At 39.5% G+C, this 24,932-nt stretch overlaps 1 protein-coding gene across 6 annotated transcripts in view; it reads left to right on the forward strand.

The window, feature by feature from the left end:
* LOC139732447 (filamin-A-like) overlaps positions 1–24,932 on the forward strand; it is a 189,353-nt gene that overhangs the window by 74,990 nt on the left and 89,431 nt on the right. For all 6 annotated transcript variants that reach the window (XM_071643307.1, XM_071643305.1, XM_071643310.1 and 3 more), the window contains one exon: positions 629–1,022. In XM_071643307.1, the coding sequence (XP_071499408.1) occupies positions 629–1,022 (394 nt within the window). The remainder of the gene's footprint in view (positions 1–628; positions 1,023–24,932) is intronic.

A 24,932-nucleotide genomic window follows, 5' to 3' on the forward strand; every position in this document is an offset into this window, starting at 1 on the left:
AAAATACTGTAGCCGGAGTGGTTTATGATTCTTATTGCACGATAATACCGTGGAGTATAGCGACATGATTATTACTGTCATGTGGCATGTTGCCCAATTGGCGAAGCTGTCATGCTCAGCAATGCTCAGTGGGTGCAAACCCCAACACAGTTTTTACGTCTTTCATTGTGTATTTTGACTTTTAATTTTAGTTTTATTTATTTTTTGTTTTTTTATTTTTCATATTTGTTTGCTTGATTATTTTTTTTCTCTGATTATAGTTGAGAATATCGAAACAATGTGATTTGTGTTGTAGTATAATACAGCTACATTTTTTCCTTATCCTGCTTCTAAATATCGCGTTTACTTACGTCACAAAAGTCAACATCGGAAATACATTTTGCGGACACAAACTATCTTATTTGCCAACAAAACATTAACATAAACACAGAACTCGTCCAACCACGTGTTGGCTCCCACGAGGAAACCGGTATCTTTTTTGTTTGTATTGATTAGGATGATTGACCACAAGGACAGTCACTGTACATAAACACACAAAATGTCGCAAAGGAAGCTACTGCATTATTCATGAAATATGCGATGCTCCGCCCATTTTTGCCTTTAACCTCTCGATTCTGCTTTTTCATAGGCTCTTGGGTACGCGTCACGAGGAGGCATCATGAGTACTAATGAACCAGGTGGCGGTGCCGGCGATGGCAGTGATCAGAAGTACGACTTGGACGAGGAGGAAGAGATGCCTTTAGCAGAGAGAGATTTAGCAGACGACGCTCCCTGGAAGAAAATCCAGGAAAACACCTTCAGAAGATGGTGCAACGAGCATTTGAAGGTGGCTCAGAAGAGCATCTCCAAATTGGAAACAGATCTGAGCGATGGTTTGAGGCTAATCGCCCTGATTGAGGTGCTGTCGCAGAAGAAGATCAGCAAATTCAACAAGCGTCCCACGTTCCGGTCGATGAAATTGGAAAATGTATCTATTGCCATCAAATTCCTGGAAGATCAGAACATCAAGATTGTCAGTATGGGTAAGTTTAACTATTAGAGATTCACATAGACTGCAAAAATTGTCAATCTTATTCGTACTGATGCCATTACAAGGACGTTTTTGTCTGCGTGGTTTGACTGACACCTGTGAGATTCCTCATAACGCCATAGTCACAGTTCACTTACGCGCCCAAACTTCCCCGTGCGCAGTCCGTCAGCGACTCGGTGGAAGCTTCCATGTGGTGGACCGCGAGGCCTGGCCGCGTAATGTTGTACATGTCATTGCCATTTAGCCTTTAAGTTTTGAAAAAAAGAAGAAGGAAGGATACCATGCCACTACAAGCGCTAAAACCAATGTGTGAAGCGTGGAGACGAGGAGGAGGAGGGGGGGGGGGGGGAACACATCACCTGCAGTTTTGGAAACTCGAAAAACATATTATTTAAGTTCTTTTGCTGGAATAATTTGATTGTCATATTTGTTTGAATGGACACCGTGCACTTTCATAGTGTATTGTGCTGTTTGTATGGGATTTCTAACAGTGTTAGGTCAGTCATACACCCAAAATGTCAGGTTTTGTAGTTGATTAAATACTCTTGAGATTATTTGAGTCTGACAGTTCTAGTACTACAGCTTACCATACATTCCCACAGAATTTGGTAATGTTTTTATTTTTGTCTCTTTCCATTTTAACTTAAATGCTTGCTTTTGTGAGCAAACCAAAGGGGTAATTGGTGTCATGGAGTAATTTTTTTTGCTACTTATTCAGAGACCTATACTAGAATGATGGTTGAGGCCATGTGCTTATTTCTTTGGCTTGAAACACACATGACCATGGATTTAGAGATATTTGTCCAACAAAGTGACCCCTTTCATTCACAACTTGTGTACTGGATACTTTTTATTACTCCAGTACTCCAATTACTAGTACAAGCTCTATGACCAGTCATGGCATATTTCTTCATACTTTAGTGTAGGACTTAATATTGTAGCTTAGTAGAACTTAGGGGTTTCTATTCACTGTTGAAAAGTATCTCCTGTACAGTGTATTGGAGCAAAGATGCACATGTGTTAGTGAAACCAAGTAGCACTACAGCACATGCTGGTGTGATGGTAGACTTTGGACTTTCACTCTAGGACAGGAAATTATGGGAAACTCCTTTCGGATAATGCAGTAAAGGGATAGCAAAAAAAAAAGTTGTAGTTTGGTAGATATTGTATAACAAGCAAGTAAGTGTCTCATTTTAGAGATGTCCGTTTTTATTTTAATTTTCTATCTGGCAAGATGGCTGTAGGCCTATATAGCCTGTATTCAGGTGCACTAGCTGGTCCTCCGTGGAATCCAGTTGGATGTGAGGCAGCACCACTTCACCAGATTATGCACCCTGCTCTTTGCAATGAATGAATGAAGGAGGATCTTATGTGCTGGAGTTGTGACTCTCTTGCACGTGGGATCTCCATTTTTTGTTCTATTTGAGGGACAGTAGCATGTTTTGTCTCTACTACAGGGGATGGTATGATAACACACAACAATGCTTAGCAAGACTTGCTTTAAGATACGAGCAGTCCTTATGACTCAAGTGAGGGTAGTAATTAGGGGAACTCGAGTGTTAAACTCATATTTTTGAGATGAGGACTTTCGCTTGTGGCATTAGCACAGTCCGAGAGACACATCGAGGCTTATTCTTGTTATGCAGCCATATTCTTGCGATTACACATCAAATCCCAGCGTTATATTTTTAACAGATTTAAAACATTCTGTATCTTAAAGGGCATCTGGCCCAGTAGTTTATGACTTGAGACATGTTTCATAGTGCATGATTCTGAAATTTTATTCAATTTCATTTATATCCACAATCTGAATTAAACTGAAAAATATACAAAGCAAAACTGCAACATGACTAACAGTCAAGAAAGTAAATGATGAGACACATGTACTCAATGGAAACTTCTTACAGAGTGGTGGAATTACGAGACATGCAGGCCTTCAAACAAGAATCAGATACACCAGATTGCTCTCTTGTACTGAAACCATGGAACACTGTTGTGCTTGGCAAACTCCCAAACCTGTGAATGGAATGCTGTCCTTGTCAGACAATCATATTTGGTGTCTGACCGGAATGATAAAGATATGTATGTTTTCTCTCTGCTTTTTTTTTCTCTTGCCAGCATTTGTACTCAGATGCGTAGAAAGGCATTGCCACTGTTTCAATGAGGAGTTGTAGGCATGACAAATACCGCAACACAAAAGCTCACGGCCAAATAGTATTCCTTTTCTCTCGCTACTGAGATGGACCTTGTCATTTAGTGAAGGCAGTCTGATTAAGTGACAAAACATTTTGTCTGCACAATGGCAGGCTTTATTTGGTCATTTAGTGGCTTCTCAATGACCCATGAATGATCCTCCGTGTCTGAAGATGTCTAAGACAGGGGAATTACATGTGATTCCAACTCATTTACCGATATGTAACTGCCATACTCGCTTGCTGTTTGGCCTTGGGCAAATAGAATTCATATCTAGACAAGCAGTTTTAGACACAATTACTAAACTACCAACAAAAACTGGCTTTTGAGTAGAATTTCTGTTATACCGGGAGGGGACACAAAGGAATATGACTATACATACATGTAGTACAGGAAACAGCATCATATTTTGATAGTACGTGTACAATGTATGTTAAAAGAAGTCATGTGACAGCATGTGCTGCCAATGTTGTTGGTGAACATTGTGTTGTTTGATCCCTCGGGTAACATTTGCACAATGCGATGACTTGACATATTAACTGGAGTTTTTTTTTCCCTTTTAATTCTCACTTCTTCAAGTCCAGCAAACATTTGGTTTTTGTCACTAAATTTTGCAATTTTTTAGTATTTTTTTTCTTTGTAATTTTAGAATTCCTTTCACAGTGGTTGTATGACACTTCAACAGTGTTTTGATACATTGCATTTTTCACCACACCAATCTCAGAGAAACTCACAAAGATACATATAATGGAACTCATGAAGGTTATCTCCTGACATTGCAAACCGTCTGAACTAGCTTGATATAGCTATACTTTGGACCAGCCAGGCCTGAAACAGTGTATTGCTAGTTCCGACATTTTGGAGCTGACAGCACGTAGTACAAATGAACACTGAAAAAAAGAAAGAAAAAAAAGACGAACAATAGTCTGTTTAACTCCAGTGTTTATGATCATATGAAGGGAGCTTGTTTTCTAGAAACAAAGTTACTTTATTTTGGTAGTTGACCGGTGTGCCTGACTGACACTCAGTGGAAATAACATCAATTACTATGGGAAGGACTTCTATTGACACTGATTAGGGCTTAATTTGACCATCCCCTCATCTAGGCGATGTTTTGACAAGAGAGGCATGGGTTGTCAAAAATGACATCTCTCAAAAGATGACACTCGTTCCTGCTTCCGTAGCCCATCCCCATTGGTTCTCTGTGCAAGATGGTCACCATGTCATTCATCTCCATAATATGACCAATTTGTGCTCACATCTTAATTAACCCTTTGAGGACGAGTCCTGAGTATCCTTGGGCAGGTGTCTGTGGGAAATGCGTGTTGTAGCAAAATAAAATCGTCCTCAACGGGTTAAGTTGTAAAGTGATGTAATTAAGGATTAAATGGCTGCCCACCTACTTTGTACCACTGTTCTGTCAACCAAAATGTAATGAGAGAATAAATGCATGTTCTGCGCTCTAGCTTTAGCCCAGAGGTTTAACCATGGAGTAACTATACTACACTGTAGCTCCATGGTTTAGCAGCCTAACAACTACCGTGCACTATTTGTTGGCGCTCCATAGAAATTCTCACCACTCACGAATCCCAGTGGTGATTACTCAAAGGCAGACTTTCTCTTGGTCTATAAATACTCGTCTGAATATTACTGTGTCACTCCAGAATTTCATCTCAAGGAGTGGGTTGGGGGTAGGGGAAGAAAGTAAAAGACATTCACCCGCAGGACAGGGTCAGGAAATTACCATTTTCCTCTTGCTGACAAGAATCACAATCAGGAGGGGGTAGGGATGGATGATTGTCAGTTGGGATGGGGTAGGGACATGTGCCCAGAATCACATTAAATGAAAAAATGATAATGACTGTGTATTTGGGAAAAACAAGCTTATAGCACAAACATTGAGTAAAGTCTACTTTCAAAGTTGTTTGTCTCTGACATAATTGGTGCAAACAAAGCTGTTTTTGGTTTGCAAAACACGTCGTGATGACTCTCTCGTGAGAGTCTGATGAAATTTAAGCAGCGTGATCGTCCTGGCCAGGAGGTGAAGCTATCAGGTAACAGTTTGCAGTTCATAGACAGGTCCCTAGGACAGCATGATCTCAAAAACTTCCTAGTGAAATCATTATCAATGAAATTGATGCAGAAAAGTCAAAAGCTCTTGCATTTTATTCCCATGTATACACACTCTTATTTGTCAGAATCAAAGCGTTAATAGCTTGACAACGTGACGTCAAAGTGTTGAGGTACATTTGTACATAGATTTTACTCTTCTGTGGCTATCCTAGATATGTGGTTGGATCTCCTCGTAAATAAGAAATGTTCATTGGTGCTAACTGACATACATTCTTCCCAGCAAAACAATGAATATTTGAGGGGTAGGCCTATTAGTGAATGAAGTTAGTCTATAGATTACAATGCATATAAATATGATGTAAATCTATAATCTGTACATTCTGATTCATGTCATTCAAGCTGACACTTAACCAGGAGGTGTGTTGCAATTATTACAGTAGTACTTGTAGGAGTATGATACATCTCTCTGTCATTGATCAAGCAAGCAAAGATTATTGATTTTAGCCCCTCTGTGAGTCAACGTCATGTCAGTGAGGCATGGCGATTCTTTGTTATGCAGGAATGTTCTATAAATGGCTATGTTGACTCAACAGTTCTGTGAGATTGAACCCCCACGACAGATCATATCTGAGCGAAAAAGGCGGGAAGATGTTCTAGTTGATCTAAGAATGAAGTGCATTGTAGGTACCACTCAAAGCAATTCATTCATAAGCAGCAGTCTTTTGTATTGTAAGCCTAATGCAGAATTGAATATGTTTGTGAATGACATTATTCTATGATCTTTGTCATGTCTCTGAATCATGCCATTTTTAATGCTCAGTGTCCTGATGTATGTAATTTTATTTTAAGCAGTTTGAGAATGCAAACAAGAAAAGGATCATAAACCTGTCTTTGTCTGGAAATTCAGTTACTATTCAAGAATTGACAAACGTAGGAATGGAAGTTGGGAGTTCATTGCAGCTTCATTACAATGACACTTTATTATTGAGATTTTTTTTTTCAGCACAGTACTGATTTATTGCTGAATTTTCTGTCAAGGTCACATATTTTCATTCAGAGATTACCAGTAAATGATATTTTATATGTATTGCATATCATTGTGTGAATTATTGTGGTAACCAGGCAGAGATTATTACATTCTGCTGTTCACAGAACAAAGCCATAATTGTGGTATAGGCCTATCTACTCCACTCCCTGCAACATTTAAGTGTGCAAGACAAGAAGGCAAAAATGATTTATAGATAATAGTAGATTATGATCGATAATGGCTAGTAATTACTGTTGAAGCCATAGCAAAGGTTGCATTGGTTCAATCTTAGTCATCAACCTGAAGTACGTGTACACAACATGTGAAGGTAATGACCAGCAGTTAGAACACTGTACACACAGCATAAAGACTGACGAAGGCAAACATTTAACAGCTAGACATACGAACAAATACTGCTCTGTGTCAAAGTTTCCAATTAATTGTGGTCGTATGTTTTCTTTGCCATTACTTGTGTCTGATAACTAATCTATGTTTGTCATGCTTGGTAGTAAAGTGCGTTTCTAAAGCCATATTCTTCGACAGGATGTAGACTTTGAATAATCACTGTATTCAGATATTTATGTATAATTTGATAAAGCAGGCTGTCATCATTGGTGAAGCTCAAAAAAAAAAATTCATGATTCAAACAGATTTATATATATTTCATTCTTATGTTCTCCAAGTAGACATCAAATCTGTATGTTATCCTTCCATATTCAGATTTCACAATGTAACTTTAAAAACATTCATATAGGCCTATATAAAAAAAAATGTCAAAAAAATTCTCTGATCAGTTTACAAAGTTTTGGGTTGCATAAACACATATTTGTGACACTGGCATCCCGTCTTCCTTCTCAGAACTGCTAGTTTGTATCATTCTCATGTATCATAGATTTTCAATTTATCTCCCCCCCCCCCCCCCCCCTGGTTATTCACACTAAGGAGGGAATAACAGGAAGTATTGATAGAATTGTATTCCCAGCAGATATGCCACAAGGGAAGAAAGATATAACCTTGTTTACTTGTTGTAGGATGTGTAGGGTGAAAATACTTTTTCAAAAGGTTTCACTATTAACCTGTCAGACTGGATGCTTATTCGTAGGCAGAACATGTTGCCTGACTATTCTGTGTCCTCTCAAGGCAGAATGATGTGATTGCTGAACCCTGATCCCCCCCCCCCCCCCCCCCCCCCGCACCAAAAAAAAAAAAAAAAAAAAAAAAAAGGTAAGAAGATAAAAGAGTCACTGAAAACAGTGTCATAATGTTCCTGTGATCAGTTATCTCTTGAGGATTTTTTGCTGTACATCATATTGGCCAACGTGTTCAGATGAGTGGAGAGTATGCAGAGGATAAGTTCTAAACATGGTTTCTATTTTAAAATCTGATCTTTCCTTTAACTCATTACATGGTAGGAAGACAATTCCCTATACTATTGTAGATATGACATGTGCAGCATCGTGTTCGTAGGAGCCATTCTGGGTTAAAGGGAAAAGGGCCAGCACTTTGTTTTATTTCCGACATACATTGTATGTTATCTGAGCATTGATGATGAGAAATGACAATATTGACTGCCTTGGCTGAGTGAAGTGAGAAAATCCGCTCGGTCAACAGTGACTGCGCACTGATTAAGAAAGTTTGCAAACACCCATAGACTACTGTGGGTGTACCCATCCTTCAATGTAAAGGCTATGGAAGAAAAGGTAATGATGATGGGGGTGGGGTGGGGGTGGGATGGTGGTAGTAGGTGGTGTAGAGGTAAACTGAAAAATGTTTAAAGAGTGACATCACCAGAGCAAGCACATTCTTGACATGAGTCACGCTGAAACGAAAGTAGAAATGGCATTTTTGTGGAAGGTGAGCTACTGTAACTCTAGCTGTTCATCTCCCGTGGTTCATACCTCAGTTGTAACTTAACCATACCTTTGACCTTTCAGAGTGAGCACTTCACCAGCAAGGAAAAAGCAACAACAACAACAAATGCCATTCGTATTTCCCTGAATAGGACAGTATAGTTAAGCTTCCTCCCAAAACATTTTGCTGTAGTTGCACTCTCGATTTTTAAAAGTGATCACTCTTCTTAAGATGTTCTATTTTTTTTTTTTGTAAGCTAACTTTGAATTGCCAACAGTAAGAGGTAGTAATAACTTTGGAAAGTGTATTATGCAGCTTTCTCTATCAGTTTCCATATTAAATTTAGCTGTAATGATAGTCATGATATCCATTCATCATTGATATTTAATACTAAGACAGAGAAGGGATCATAATACTCAAGGGTATCATTGAGAAATATTGATGGGTAGGCCTACTAGTCATACAACTGATTTATGACAAGCATCAGAATAAAAACTCTCTAAAACGTCACAAGGCTTTAGTAAGCAGTAAAAAAAAGAATAGATATTTACTGCAGGTTCTAAGTAGAAATCATGAAAGGGATAAAAAGAAATTCAGTCAACGTTTTTAATTCTCATTACCACAGCAGGGGAAGTAGTCCCGAATTGGTTATACAATAGAGTGTGTATAACAATGTACAGAAAATGATGTACCGGTAAACTTGCCACATTATGCAAGGCCTAGAGGACTCAACTGAAGACTGATGAACGGGAAACAAATGTTTTCGCTGAGATAAAAATGATCATCTCTGTAGACTGTGTACCTGACTCTGGTTTGAGTCAGTCAGTCATTTATTTATCCCCCCCCCCCCCCCCCCAGCAAATATGAATGAAGTGTTGAGCCACCATAATGGTGTAGGACAGTCTTTTTTTTCTTCTGAGTGATACAGAAATGATTGGATCTCTAAATCATCTGTTTTATAGCCTCCTCTATGGATAGCCCAAAGAAATACACTCTTGTTGAGACCCTGGTTTCCTTCATATCATTTATTATGGGGGGCAAAATTTGATCTGGATACACTGCATGTGGTCAAGACCTGAGTTCTTGTGACCAGTGACCCCATGACAGGGGGGCACGAATTCCAGTCCGTTTTGCCCATCGGCCAGTACAGGACTGACTGGAGTAAGGTCCTGGGGAGACACATAGCTTGAGAAATACAAATATTGGGAGTCCCTTCTCCTCCGGAATCACATTCCAATCCTTGTTAGCAGCGATGTGACTGCCAACCAGCCAAATACAAAGTGAGTCAGATAATGAAATCCCACTTCTCTGAACTCATTGTCTGCCAGAGCTCATTACGGAAGTTGCCAATGTGTGGGAAGTATTTGCGTCACAGATGTGGTGGCGAATTCTAAACACTGATTGTTTGCAGCTGTTTTCACTGGCACAGAAATTGGATACCACTCAAATCATTATTTGATCAATAGAGGTAATTTGGGCAGGGTAATAATGCTTGCATTTTTTAGATCTTGGTTTGCAAGTGGTCCGTGCTCCAATCTTAATTAGAGAGGGTAACATGAATGTATTAGTTATATTTCTATTTGTATTACTATTGTACAGATACTTTGTATTATTTTGTATATGATGATGAAACTGGATTTATGGCAGTAAATAAAGTATTTTATTGGGAGAAAATCTGAATTAGTTTATCACATGAAACATTAATGCATCCAACTATGTGTGCAAATGTAGCTAACTTCTACCGCATGAATGGCAATAAGAAAATACAATCATATATCCAACATGATAGAAATCAGAGTGAGTAGAAGAAATCAGCATCATAAGTGATGAGAAAGAGAATGGACTACACAATTGGACCATTAATCATCAACAGATCATCATTTTGTCGCAAGCTTTTATTTTGCATACAACTGCATATAAAGCGGCTTGAATGAAAAAAGAGAGATTACGACTTGTATCTGCTGCAATTTTTGTGTATATTGCGATCCAAAATTTTGTGACATCTAGCACAAGTACAGGAATATAACCAGTTGGCATATATATATGACTCCAGAGACGTGAATTCTTGTAAATCTTGTGGAGATAAAAATCTCAATGGACTAGTTGTAGAAAAGTTTTCTATAGGTGGGCGTGTCCCTTGTGGTAGACTGTCAGCATACCTTGGTGATAAAAACACACTAAGCATGCTGGAAGGCCCCCCTACACAGTGTCACTCAGGAGATTTCCCACAATTGTGATGTCATAGAGTCTGGAATTCCTGAGGTCGCCTGAGGTCACTCAGGTCATGCTGATGGTTGGTGCAGTAAGATGGGTGGGTAGGGGATTCCAGGCTAACCACGGTGGGGATTCTGCAATTTTGGTGATGTACTCGGTGACCAAAAAATGGTGTTTCCCTGAAATTCATCTAAAAATTCTTGCAATTCATTGTGATCTATTAACCCGTTGATGATGGGCTCATTTTGCTACAACATGCATTTCCCATAGACACCTGCCCAAGTAGGCTCGGAATTAGTCTTCAACGGGTTAAAGTAAGAATGACATCAGTTTCTTTAAAGCATGTTCATCACGTATATATCAGAGTTGTGTCGTTACCTTGTACTGTAGCTTGGGAAGTATGTGAAGTTGTTGGGATAGAAAGCATGCCATAAAAACGAACACATGTGAAACTTACAGTCATTCATAAGATCAACAACATTAATGTGCCCATATGGGACAAGGGTGATTATTTTGTACACTAGAATATCAGATTAATGTTTTTGTAATTCAAATTATAGGCTTTGAGTGACTCTCTTATAAATGTTATAATATGTAAGTTTGATAGGTCAACTTTCTCACATAAGATGTTTTAACAAAAACAAGAAATTTCCGTAATCTTTGTACATGTCAAGGAAAGGAAAGAATTCTATCCTATAGGCCCTATCTGTTCATTTGTGCTTTGCGACAATATCGCAAGTCGTTGAATTCATGATTTTGGAGTAGACCTATAGTACTGAACAGAGAAATGTTTGCGTGCACATCACATTTATGTTCAGGATCAGAATTCATATTTTCATATGTTTTTAAATTCACGAATAGCATGTGACTCACAAAATTCATGAAAATAAAGACTTCACAAAATATTTTGCGTATGAACCCTGTGAAGAGCCGTTTATACACTCAGTGTGGATGTATTTTTAAAAAACACCACCAGCACCACCACCAGCACCACCACCACCAGCAGCAACAACAACAAAACAACTACCGGTATTATTTCTTCATTACCCAAAATGATTTTCTGTTGTAAACATTATAGCTGTTTATGTAAAAAGATAAAAGGTAGCATACACTTTATATATTTTGGGGTATTCAACATTCAATCATTGCTTGCAAATCATAAACCCTTGTGTGTTCACTCTCTTAAATGCGTGGGCTCAAGTACTCATTATTTTCTGTATGCTCTCGCTCAAATGTCAAGCCAACATACTACCTGGATTCCTGAAAAGGTTGTCTATATTTTGTAGCATGCAGTGACATTTATATCTTACTGAACCCCGCTGTGTCTCCCACTATTTAACCTGACCATAATTCACGGCGGAATACAGCATTGTGATGGGTGCAGCAATGAGCAGGTGGCAGTTCTATAGCTCAAAGTCTGGCATTCGTGATCTTCAGCTCATGTAGGCCCTAATTGTAAATATATCATTCCTCTCAGCAATAAACCAACCTTTGCTCTAAGCCTTTCCTTCTATTTTTAATTATGGGTTGTCTGACATTCAGTTAGTTCAAGAGTTGAGCCTCGAGGATGCTTGTGCTTCAAGTGATATTTGAATGTTATTAAATTGGGTTCTACATTATATGTTTGATTAAAAATAGATTGTAAACCATTCAGAGGTCTTGAATGAAGGCCAGGTGACAATGTCGCAGTGTTTGCCTGCTCTGTGGCAGTGAGGTGCGTTCAGCCAAGGATTCCCAGTATAATTTGCATAACAAAACCGATGAAATTGTCTCTGCAGGTGGTTCTCTCCCTCTCTCTCTCTCTCATACACAAAGTCTATGTGTCTACCTTTGATATCAGAGCATTATCTACACTGATATTAATTGTGTATCATAGCCTTGGGCTGCCACTGACTTCTTATGTATGGTGGGAAAGACATAGCTGTAGTAAACGGGTAGCTATGGGAGAAATGTTACGTCAAGCCTACGTGGTATACTATTGCCATTCATTTCTCATTCATTTCTATCCACTGTCTATCATGCAGTTTTCTGTGCTGTTTCAGTGGGTCGGTAAAACTGTGCATTTCATTTTAAGTGTTTCTGCAGTGTCATAGATCGTATCAAATGAAGATTGATGTTTTTGTGAAGGTTAGCTGCTCTGTTTACAAAAGAACTTGAAATTATGAATGGAACATTACAATTTTATTCCCTCACTGTAGATATGTGTATCAAGAATAGCATGGAAGCTACCTGCATCCAGCTGTAAGTGATATGCTACAATGTACGTACTCGCAGATGTAGGTGAGAGTTTAATGATATGTGATAGTATAGAACACCTGCACTATCTCTGCCATCTCCCAACAGTGGTATTGGTTGTGTTCCGCCTTCGGGTTCAAGGTGAAAGATCAGGTGGAAATGCATTCATGAGCAAGGCGAATAAGACGTGCTCAGATATCATTCATGAATAAAACACGCCTTAATGTCACTTCACCCTGTGGGGTTGACTTTAATAGGAAACTCTGTCATAACAGGAATAATGGGTAGGCACCCTAGATGTTTCCAGCTGTCTTTTTTTTGTTTGTTTGATAATGGAGTGCTCTCTGATGACATTTATAATCCTAACACACCAATTACAAATGTACATCGTATGTATGTTAACACAGGTTAGAGTGACCAAAAATTGCTGGTATAAGAATATGGATAAGTTTCTGTTCCATCAACTCTTGGACATGAATTCAGATTGTAATGAAATTGATGAATATCATACAGTTTGCTTGATAAGTAATAAAATGAACAAATGTGGAATTTGAATTGCTAACATACACTGTATTAGACACCCAAGATTCTGCTCCATGTTATGTAACCTATAGAACAGAGCATTGTGATGGACTTGACAATTTCCCCCTCAGATTGGTGCATGGATACAGTATGTTCCAGGATTAAAGTCCGCATTCATTGAGCGGATGAAGGGTTGATTGAGACAGACAGTTTGATGACTGGTTTATAAGGGTCAAGGGAACCGTGGGTCACCTGATCTCAGGCATACTCCATCAAGCAGCAGGCAGCCAAGAGTTGAACTTGTGCCTCACAGGCATTTTCAACCACTCTTCCCTCTCTCACCAGCATTGTTTCTAGTTTGAAAAAAAAATCTAAATCTGAGCAACAATGTCTCTGATAGTTTGTATGAATGAAACAGTGAAAAATCATCCAGCAGTGCTTCTAAAAGTGAAAAGCAAAAAAGTGAAAAGACTTGCCATACTCGTTTCTCACAATAGTGATAGGAACCCTGGGATAGTAATGAGAACAGACATAGTCTACATTTTAGTAGCGATAGATGGATAAAATGAAATGATGTTGACACACGTTATAAAGAGAACTTTTCAATATAAGTGTACTCTAATTTTGTGAAAATCATAAATGTTGTGTCCTATTGTGACATATTTTCCTACTGCTCTCTGCACGATGTTATTTACACCAAGTTGAATTACTTCTTCAATTGCATTCGATCACTTCAGAACATCCCTGTGTTGGGGCATTTTGTGTGTTCAGATGAGTAGAGATGGAGAGAGAAATAGCGAAAGTACAACAAAAAAGCGGAAAAAATGATGAGAGAAGGTGTTTGTGTGTGTCAGGTGATATGGCATATTGGTAGAATCAGGGTTCCATCTTTTATAATGTATAATTGTAGCAAATTTCAATAATTCCAGTATGGGTAACCATGACAATAACTGAAGTCCTCTCAATTGATTGAGTGACTGTTGCTTTCTCCTACTACCATGGATACCACAGTTTTTGTCAATAACAATCCTTAAAAAGTGCTTTAAAAAGCATGTCCAGCATGCAAGGGAGCAAGAAAGTCCCCTCCACCTCTCTTCTCTCCCCCCCCCCCCCACCTCATTATGTGTAACTGGACCTGCCTAGTTCTTTCCTCCCACACAGATCATGACGTATCTCCATGACCAGACAGTGTAGTGGCTTACTGTACCTCTTCTTGTTCACAGGTCAATTCTATAAAGGTCAAATCAGTATTTGAAAATGTGACACTGGCCAGAGAATGAGAGATATTGGGTCTCTCACTAGTCTCCATTCAATGAGGCTATTTTACTTTTGTTTTGTTTTTAATCTGACAGAGGCGTTTGGAAAACTAAATGATACGTTATCCATTGGTGAAGACTCACAAAGATGTTGTCATTCTCAGCATTGGCTAGTTAAAAACAGTATTTCCAGGTTTTATGTGGAGTAGGCCTATGTAGAACTTCATCATAGAACAAGTTCTGCATGGCATAGGCCTACATTGTAGTTGTTGGACCTGCATGTACCAGTGGCGGATCCAGAGGGGGGCGCAAGCGGTGCGCCCACCCCTTTATTTTTCGTTAAATACAAAAGAAATAAAAAGAAAAAAATTAAATGAAACCCGTAGGTTGCACCAGAAATATTACTTGCGCCCCTCCCCTCTTTACAGAATTCCTGGATCCGCCCCTCTGTACAGTGGTCACATGAAGGATATAAGTTTTTGCCTTCATTGAAAATGAGTCTATCGGTAAGCAAGGGCTTCCAATACTTGCTTGTGATGTAGACCCATTTTATAAAATCCTCTGTCTACTCTGTCCAGGGGATTGCTATGTGAGACTTATTTTGGGGAGAGTCACTTCAATTTAGTCAGTCCCTCAACTGCAATTCAATTCAAGGACTGAAGCCATAATGTCGATGCTGGCATCAAAAGGACACACAGCTTCCAGAGGAAAGGTTCTGTACCAGTCGTGCATGACCCATTGTTGTCTGTGTTTGCTGACCCATATATGTGCCTTGAATGATTATCTCAAAGACCTGTCTGAACAGCTAGGAGTATGAGTTTGTGACTACTCCACGCCTACATCTTTGCTGTAGGCCTCTCTACAGGTGCAGGGCAGATATCGTTTGTGAAACTAAAAAGTTTCCCTTGTGTAATGAGATGTTGCATCGGGACTTGTAATGATACATGTATATGCTCTCACCTAGGTGTGGAGAATTAATTATTATTTATTGCTCTTCCTGGCAAGTATCGCTTACGTCAAGGAGTGTATACAGACAGTATTTACAGGTTATCAATGGAAGGCAGACCGAGGGTTATCAGATAGACATCTTTCATGTCAGACTTGGCATCATAAACCTACCCCGGCGTATTTCCGCCAATGAAATAATGTGCTGGTCTCCTTGAACATTGGTTCCACCATTCGTACATTGTAATTCAAGTGCAGGCCATAATTTTTAAATAAACATTATAATTTATGTGATATTGCTGCTGGGAGGATTTTACACCACTATAAATTGTTATTTGCTAGAGTATGTATGTCTCTTTTCCATGCATTCAGATGGTATCTGAAGTATACACCTTGGTTGTACGTATGTCAGGAACAATCTTTAGGCCTACTGTAACACAAGGAATGTTCGCGTGCACTTTAATTTCGTGAATTTCGCGAGCGCCAAAATTTGCGAAATTAAAATGCACGCAAAAGTTCTTGTCTATACTCTATCAGAGCTACCAAGTCTCACACATTCTGAGTGAGACTCAAGCATTTAGGGGCCGTCTCACGATCTCACGCATGGCATCCATTTTTCTCACGCATCGGGCGAAGTCTGCAGCTTAGGCCTATAATAATGAGCATATCTCAAAGGATTAAAGTAATAGTTGCAATTGAAGGTATATTTCCCTTCTGTCTTTCAAAATAAGTAAAAATAATCACTGAAGTGTGCACCTGATCGCACCATTAAGAGCTAAAAATTGAAAAAGCTCCCTACCGTGGGAGGCCACAGGGAGGAAAAACCCCTCCCACACCCTCGCTTGCACGCACATTCGCGCGCCGAGATGCTGAGTCATGAAAGTCTCACTCATAAAAATTTTTTGAACTTAGCATCCCTGACTCTATGCATTGAATGCCAGTGGCAGTTTGCGAAAATTTCATGCCGTGAAAAAGGCCGTCAGCTCCAATTCGTGAAAATTTCATGCCACGAATATATCATGTTTTACAGCATTATGAATGAGTGCATGAGATAGGCTAGGTCTCTCAAGAAAGCCCTTCTTCAACCACATCTGTCTGCCTGTATGTATGTATGTATGTATGTATGTCTCTCTTTGTACTGATTGTTCTTGTCTGTCTGTCTGTGTCTGTGACTCTCTCTCCCTCTTTCCTCTGAATCCTGATCACTCCTTGTGCCTAGAGCTGTTCATCCATATGTTTTCTCTGACCTTTTCTGTCCTTTTTTTTTTTGTGTGAAGATAGTGTGTGTGCTGTTTCTGAGTAGCAGTCTCCTTTTCTCTTCTTTACACATGCTGTTCAAGTTCAGCGGGTGTAGTAAGCCTGTGCTAGAATGGTGATTATTCACACCTACGCCTGTTACTGTTAAATCGGTTAGACTTCCAAGCTGGGTTCATCATCACTCTAGAGATCACTATTGACAACACTGTTATATGCAAATTGACCCCAATTGACTCCTCAACAACAACCTAGGGGATTAGAAGAATCTGTGTGCCTGTGGTGTAGTGTAAGACTTCTAGTCCCTTGTATGTGCTTCAGTGACAAGACATTCAGAGTTTTAAGAAGTGTGCAGATGTGCATATTATCTATTCATTACATGCCACCTCAAAAAGTGCTTTGAATACAAGTTGTGCTTGATGTATCTCAATATGTGTTTACTGTTATCAAGAAATTTGGTGAAGTTTATGCATTCAGAATGGAATTTCATTACATGGGGTCTCTACACAAAGACTAAGTCTTAAACTACCCTTAAAGCTAATGAAAGGATTTCCTCTCAGTGTTTTTAAGTGGCGTTAATTGCTGAGGGGGATAATTGCTGTTCTCGCTATCACTCTTTATGCTCCAAGGCCATTATTTGCATAAATAATCACAGTTTGGTCCAGAATCCAACAAATTTAAGGTTTATCCCAGCATTGAGGAAGGTTGTCCAGTTAGAGGCAGGAAGAATTTTTGACTGTATGTGTCGAATAGGGCCTAACATTTGTGCTTGGGGAAGTGGATGTTTCAGACAGAAGGTAGCAAAGGAAATGGGCCTGAGAGGTACTCCAATGCATGGCAATAGATAGAAATGTTTTCTGCAACTGACCACAATTCAGACATTTCAGACAGTGGGTCCGCTCCTGTCTTGTCCAGTTTGCATCCTCCCATTCACGATATTTTGCTCACTGTTGAAGAATTCTGCACCGCAAATTTGTTGCTTTGATTGATTTTCTCATACTGACAGCATACCAGCATACTTAGGGGTTTTGAGCCCTCAGAACAGATTTCTGTTGAGTGGCTTTACAGCAAAATGTAAGTAGATCTACGCATCCAGCACATAACAAGCACTGGCAGGACAGGATATTACTTGGCTGCCAAGCACTCCAGCCAGCAGAGTTTAGATTAATCCTCCTCGTGTTTACCTTACCAAACAACTGGAAAATTTGGGAACTAGGGAATCAGGTTTTGTTATCATTTTCATCAGCATTATGCAGGGAAGGCCCTGAAACTATCATAAACAAGGATATTGCTGATCTTTTGCTTTTATGCCATTGCCAAACTATTTACCACTGCCCTCACATGACAGTATCCTGTTACCTCTTACTCCTAATGTAAAATGGTTGTAGGCCATACTAAGATGATGGTGCTGATTATAATTGTTGTAATACTTTTATCACCATCATAATTTTCTTACTATCATCCTCTAAATGTTCATATTCCAAAAACTTTCATCAAAATGTGACATTACAGCCATTTAGCAAATGCTGTGATTGTTTTTCCGTAGCCTTATTCATCAATTTATGTTTGATGTTTGATTCTGGTTTTCAAAGACACTTCAATGGCTGCTACGGTCGTTTGCAGACTGTGTCCTATGATGTGATATACTTTCACAACAGGAATTACAGGCATATGCACATGATTATACTCCCAAGTTCAGATTGTGCATGTCCAGTTGTTGACAGGGCAAGGTTATCAAAAATGGAGTAAAATAGGGTGTTCAGATGCAAAAATTTATACTAGAACAGTACAGCTATACCATATCAGTATAGCTATGCGATGAATTTGTATGTCTGAATGCTGACTAACGAAACGACGTATAGCGAAACAACGGTCAGAGCATCATTTCGAACTAGAACTTGATAACAAATCAGCGTGCCATCATGTCCATTATGCATCTGAGTGTATGGTGACCACAGAACGGTATAAATGGGCGGGGCTTAATTGGAGCGCACACGAAAGGTGACCCTATACCTGTCACTTATGACCATAACAGCATGCACAGTGAGAAACTGCACACCTATACGACGTTTTCAAGAACAGTTGAGATTCGCGTCTGAATGGTCTGTCAGCTACATGTATACAATAATTCTTTATTTGTCATTTCTTTATCAAGTTTTGGTATAAGCTGGCTTGCGTCTGAACAGGGGGAAAGAGCAACCAGTCAATGGCAGACTGCAGAGCATGGCATATTATTCAAAACTCCAGGAATGAAGTAGTGTTGGCATTTATGTTTTATTACCATGAAGCAGGTCGATTCCTGAGAGAAAAAGAAATCTTTTCAGAAGAGAAGCGGCAATAACTCTCATTGAGTGATAGATCTTTATCTGTGGCCTTGCTGCTGTCAGTGAGCAAACTATTTTTGGAACATGAAGTATATTTTACACGAAATGATCAGTTATCGCCCAATTCTCATCCGTGGAAAATATGAAACAATGTGTCTTTTTTAGCATAATTTGGAAATACGATGTGAGCTATAGATCTCTCTGATTACTGTGCTATCGAATCATATCGTTGGAAGACAGGATTCATATGTTAACACTTTGTCTTCTGTATTACTATTATGTGGTAGTACTCAAGAACAGTGGGAAGCTGTGTAACAGCAATATGTAGGATACATCATGTACAGGTGTGGAAAAGCAATCTTTGGGTGTGAATGTAGTCCCTCTTAATAAAGAAACAAGCCCTGTCTGAAGCCAGAAAAAGACATACAGTATGCATGTGTCATTTTTTTCCCCTTTGCATGTCCAGACATATTATTTCCTGTCAAGTGTATTTTCAGACATTTTCAAGGAACCTGCCCATAAAGAGTCACTGGGAGGACAGAGACTCTATTGAGGGAAATAAGAGGCCAAGGCAGAAACCACAGCAACTGTAGACTGGATGCTTCTGTCATCTCACTTAGGCCCCTTTCAGATGTATCAAATTCTTGTGTATTCTTAGGACAAATGGATATATACGACATATTGATACGAGTCCAATCAGGTGCAACGCCCGATTATTTAATAATCGTATGGGAGTGCTCAGTTGAACTCTCGTGGGAAGCTCATTTTTCGTACAAGTATCTCCGTTGTGCAGTACAAACTTTTTGCAGGCTTTGCGCTTTGTGTTTATACTATTTGCTGGACTCATCTGTAGTAGAGGTCGGGCCCTAAGCACGTGTTGCAAATAAGCCCCGCCTACTTATACAATGTATGGATACATGAGAGCTTTCAGACGCAAAAAAAAATGTATGGATATATTATATAGCATGATTGTGCGAAATGATGCTCAAAAAATTGTTCTGAAAAATCTGCTCTATTGAAAGATGGGAAAAAACATGCTGTATCCATAAAGTCGTATATCCATACAAGAACTCTCTCATCTGAAAGGGAGATTTCATGTATTCCTGTCCTACCGCAAGCTGCATGCCACAGTGTGATGCCTGTTTCACTATTTAAACTGTCCTCCACAATTTCTGACCCTTCGTATGAATTTATCAGATGCACTCCAAGCCAGGAGAATGGCCCTGATTCTTGGATATAAGTTTAATGCCATGAGAACATCTTTGTCTTTGTGACCGACAGACATTGACAACTAAATATGGTCCTTGACTGCTGAAAAAAAAAAAAAATCTGTCTATGAAACAAGAGAAGAAAATGTACTTTATGAAGGGCAGGTAACAGATATGGTCTTGCTTGATAAATTGAAAGATATATGGAAGGTACAGCTATACAGGAATACCAGTGCAGTCCCCTTATTACAATGTGCTAATAATTCTAGCTACAGTATGTTGTAATTTTGTAATGTTTAGTTTATTGTGTTTTACCGTTTGCCATAGTGATGATTTTTCTGAAGAGAACCAGTAATGATGCCATTAAATTGTTATTGTAATTCATGCTTAATACAATGCCCTAGTCACTAAGGACAAGGTAACTGTGCGTGACAAAGTTCTATCTATAATACAAAGCTCTACGTCCCACACACATTCACTACCGATTTCCCCTGGATTTGTGCTTGATTCATTGTTTCTTGTTGCTAGGAGGAAGTAATCAGTTGTATGTCTAAACCACGAGCAGGCCAAGTGGTTTCCTGGATGTGGCCAAGTATCTCATTAATGGCTTACCTTTGTGAGTATGGTGGCAGAGAAGGGCCTAGGATTACCCTCTCTAACTCTCCTCCCTCACTGATGATGATTTAATGGCTGAGTAATTGGAGCGTTCTGCCTTCTAGCCAGCTAGCCCCACCCTCAATCCTTTAAAATCTAAAAGGAGGCCTTCAACCCACTTTTGACGAATGATATTGAATGTACCATACCATTATACTATATGGTTTCAAAACTTTTGTTCTGCACATGGCTTTGAATTAGTTGCTCATCTCAATGCATCAAATGTACATTGCAAAGTACTGTATACTGAATATTTCGTGAGGTTTTTATTTTCGTGAATTTCGCGAGTCGGGTGCTATTCGCAAAATTAACAACACATGAAAATAATGACTCTGATCCGGATATGAATATGACGCACACGTATACATTTCTCCATTTAGTGAAGTACTCCACGATTGTGAATTTAACTACTCGTGCAATTGTCGGGAAGTCCCGATTCGCGGAGATGTGGACTCGCTAATTATATGGCGTATGATACAGTAACTGAAAGCAGACGTACTCAGTAAGTTTTTTAACACTTGCTGTAAGGAGAGACATGCTTTCATTTGTTCATTCATAGGTCCCCTTTGACAAATGGATGTCTAGATTGATGGTGGAGGTGGAGAATGTGAAACCAAGATGTAAAACCAAAGCCAATCAAACAAGCAAATTAAACAAACACCCCCCCCCCCCCGAAAAACTCAAACAACCACAACAACAACAATGCCGAACATTACTCATCTACTAACTGAGCAATTGACAGACCTGTTTTACACTAAGGTTTTTGTGCCTATTGCAGTCTGTTTTTAGGAATGTAAATACTTGTATTTAAGTTGTGTAGCCACAATTCAAAACCTGTGTAGTATGATTGAACCATGCTAAGACCAGAGACTGGGGACGGGGTGGGGGTAGGGCATGGGGGAGGGGGACTTCTCTCCCACCTCCCCCGACTGCCAAGATTTTGAATAGCTGATAACCCTCCTTGCTCATATACCACAGGGTTGCCTGTACTATGCACTCCTAGTTCCTAGCAAAAAACCCGATAAGTGAGGCTGAAATCTACAGAGGGGCATTTGATCTGGTCATCTTCCTTTTGTGGCTTCCTGAGCACTGCATTCTGTTATGTAATATTTCTCCAAACATTGAGCATGCAACCTTTTGACAGGCAACTGGGCCCTACACCCCTCCCCCCTTTTGTGATATTGGGTCAGCGTGGGGTGGGAGACAATATTGTCCACACATGGAGTGATTTCAATTTGTTCTTTTCATCTGTACCATTTATACACAAAAGCTAAAGTAGATTTCATGGAACTGAGTGCAGAATTAATCCAACTTAGCAACATCCCCCGCACAGTGTGAAATTACAGCAGATTGTGTATTCATGGCCTGATAGTGGAAAGACACTTGTATCTGAAGCAAGATGTCTACCATACAATGTGCCCACACCTGTGTGCTCTTTTTTGAATCTTGTCTACTTGTTCTCTTCTGGCATCCATGCTGTTGTGAAGACAATTTATGATTGGTCGAAATCCAGAACCAGAGGGGATCTATCTATGCCCTCTGTGAAGCAACTTTTTTTTTTTTAATGCTCATCCTAGCAGCTGAGACCATAGACGTTTTCAGCACTGACAAAAGAATATGTTTTCCCTTCATCGTGCCTTTCAAACCCCATCACAGAATGTTTCATACACACAAAATATGCCCCATTATCCTATCTGATCCTGATTCCCCTCTTAGCTCTCCCCTCCCCCCCCCCCCCAAATCCACTCTAATGCTATGAAAGCCATGGTGGTAATGTGACAATCTGGGCGTCCATACTTAGCACGTCCCAGTGACTAGGGCAGAGGTGTATCCTGATGCACAGACCACAAGGTGGACTGTGAATGAAGGTCGTGACCCGACAGGCTGTTTCTCCAGGCTAACTAAAGACCGAGATCAAAGAACCACACCTAATATAAAACCGTGCAATGTCACAGGACAGACGACAGACGAGTTTAGCTTACAGTTGTTGCCATGGCGGTCAGGCCTGCATGGGATAGGGCATACACTGAAATGGCAGCACCCTTCTTTGCAGTGTACTTTCCTGTCATAGCATCTTGATATCAATTGTACTCTCCGTAGATGAAAGAAACCCAGGGAATTATATGTGTGCAAATTATTCTATCCTTTGGGGATGAAGAGCAGGGCTATTTATATATATGTACACTTCGATCCACTTCCAGCAGACTGTACCATTCCGGTAAAGGGAGTGTTGCTTGTGACCGCATTGTAGCTGCGGTCACTGGCAAAAGATCATGACGTTTAATTGCGAAGTCTTCACAAAGTTTGAGTCACTGATGCGCATGTACAAGAAAGAAGAAAGAGCATGCCGTCTGACAGCTGATGATTGTGACATAACAGTGCACACACATACATCCCAATGAGAGCTGCTTTGGATACACTACTGACAAAAAGATGGTGGACTGGTCACATGACAAATTTTGCAAAGTTTCCATTGTTTACATTCACCCTGCCCAAAGATTGAGAAGATTAGCAGGGGTCTTGGAAATATCAATGTTTGAGTGAGAAGTTTCGCAAGAAGTATCACAAGAAGTTCCACGAGCAGTTTGTGGTCACAGTGGCAAAACTTCGAGATCTTAAAAGATCAGGATCATAAACTTTACGATCTTTTGCCAGTACATGTGACCACTCCTATTGTGAACAAAATAAGGCACAGTACTACAAGCAATACTAAAGGGAAGGGTATATTTGTTAGATGTTCACGTAGGAAGACTGAGCCATATCAATAGAAATAAATCTGATATATTAAAGTATTATGATTTAATGTACAATGCAGTTCAATTGTCCTATGATTCCTTTTTTTAACATATTCATTTAAATCATAAGTGCCATCTTAAATATCTTCTGTGCATATGTGTAGGCTTGTACCATAAAGTACACCCCATACTAGGCCACTACGCTATATCTGCATTGCCCAGCTTTTTCAATCATGTCCAAGGGCCTGGCAGAAAATTTTTGGGATGAGTGTATATCCCGCCACTTTCCTTCTCCCTTCACAATCGTGGCCAATTTAGGTAAATTGATGAGGATTTTCCATCAAATTGCTCCTCACTCTCTGTGACGGATGACTCATGAGCCACTGTCGGGTCTACACTGTATGCCTGGTGCAACTGAGGACAACATTTTGAGAGAGATCTCATATAGCAATGCTCAAGCAGTATCTGTAGCTATAGTTTGCTGTCATAGTAAAGAAAGTTTATTTCATGTAATGAACTCTATCTTGTCCACACATTTTCCTCAATGATGGTATTGTAGAGGATAGTTACATAAACCAGCAAGTGGGAAAACAAAATTACTCAAACCTGGTGAAAATTATAAACTGCAGTAGTATGAATACAGATGATATGTTGACAGTATATTTTCAGCATCATTTTTTTTTGCTCTCAAAAATAAATATTTGTAGATAACTTCAGCTGCTAGAATATTGGTTATAAAATTTGTTTTTGTAGAAATAATCATAACAAACTTGTGTAATGTATAGTATTCTATGTGAGACTATTATGTGAGAAAGATATACTGTACTAAAATGTGTACATTTTTTTTAACCATATCAGTAAAACAAAAGCTGAAGTGCAGTTTAACCCGTTGAGGACGGTTTGATTTTGCTACAATACGAATTTCCCAGACACCTGCCCGAGTATACTCGGGACTCGTCCTCAACGGGTTAAATTGAGATAAAAAAGTGACTCAGAGAGAGAGAGAGAGAGAGAGAGAAGAAGAAGAAGAAGAAAAAGACAATGACTAAGAAGAAAGTGCACACAATGTATTTTGGGGATGTTGAGACTTTCTGCAGGAAAATTGAACAGGATGCATTCGTAACCCTCAAACCGTCTGGCAAGGAAAAACCTCCAGAGGTTTCTGCCTTTTGGCAGAAGCAGACTTCTCCAGTCAATAACTGACAGGTCTCTGTAGTAGATGTGATCGAAATACAGATATGCTGAAGAGATGCTGAAATGGTGATGCATAGATTCCGAAATGATGGTGCAGAGATGACCATTCTTGACTATCTTTTCAACTCAATAGTGCTCGCTCTAAGCATGGAGCTACAACAGTCTATTTTAGCTCCCGCATGCTCTAAGGGAGATTTCTTTACAGCTACGCCCTCGA

This window comes from Diadema antillarum, unplaced genomic scaffold (genome assembly GCF_040938485.1).
Source record: "Diadema antillarum isolate AM-2024a unplaced genomic scaffold, OU_Dant_1.0 seq00000423_RagTag, whole genome shotgun sequence".
NCBI lineage: Eukaryota > Metazoa > Echinodermata > Echinoidea > Diadematoida > Diadematidae > Diadema > Diadema antillarum.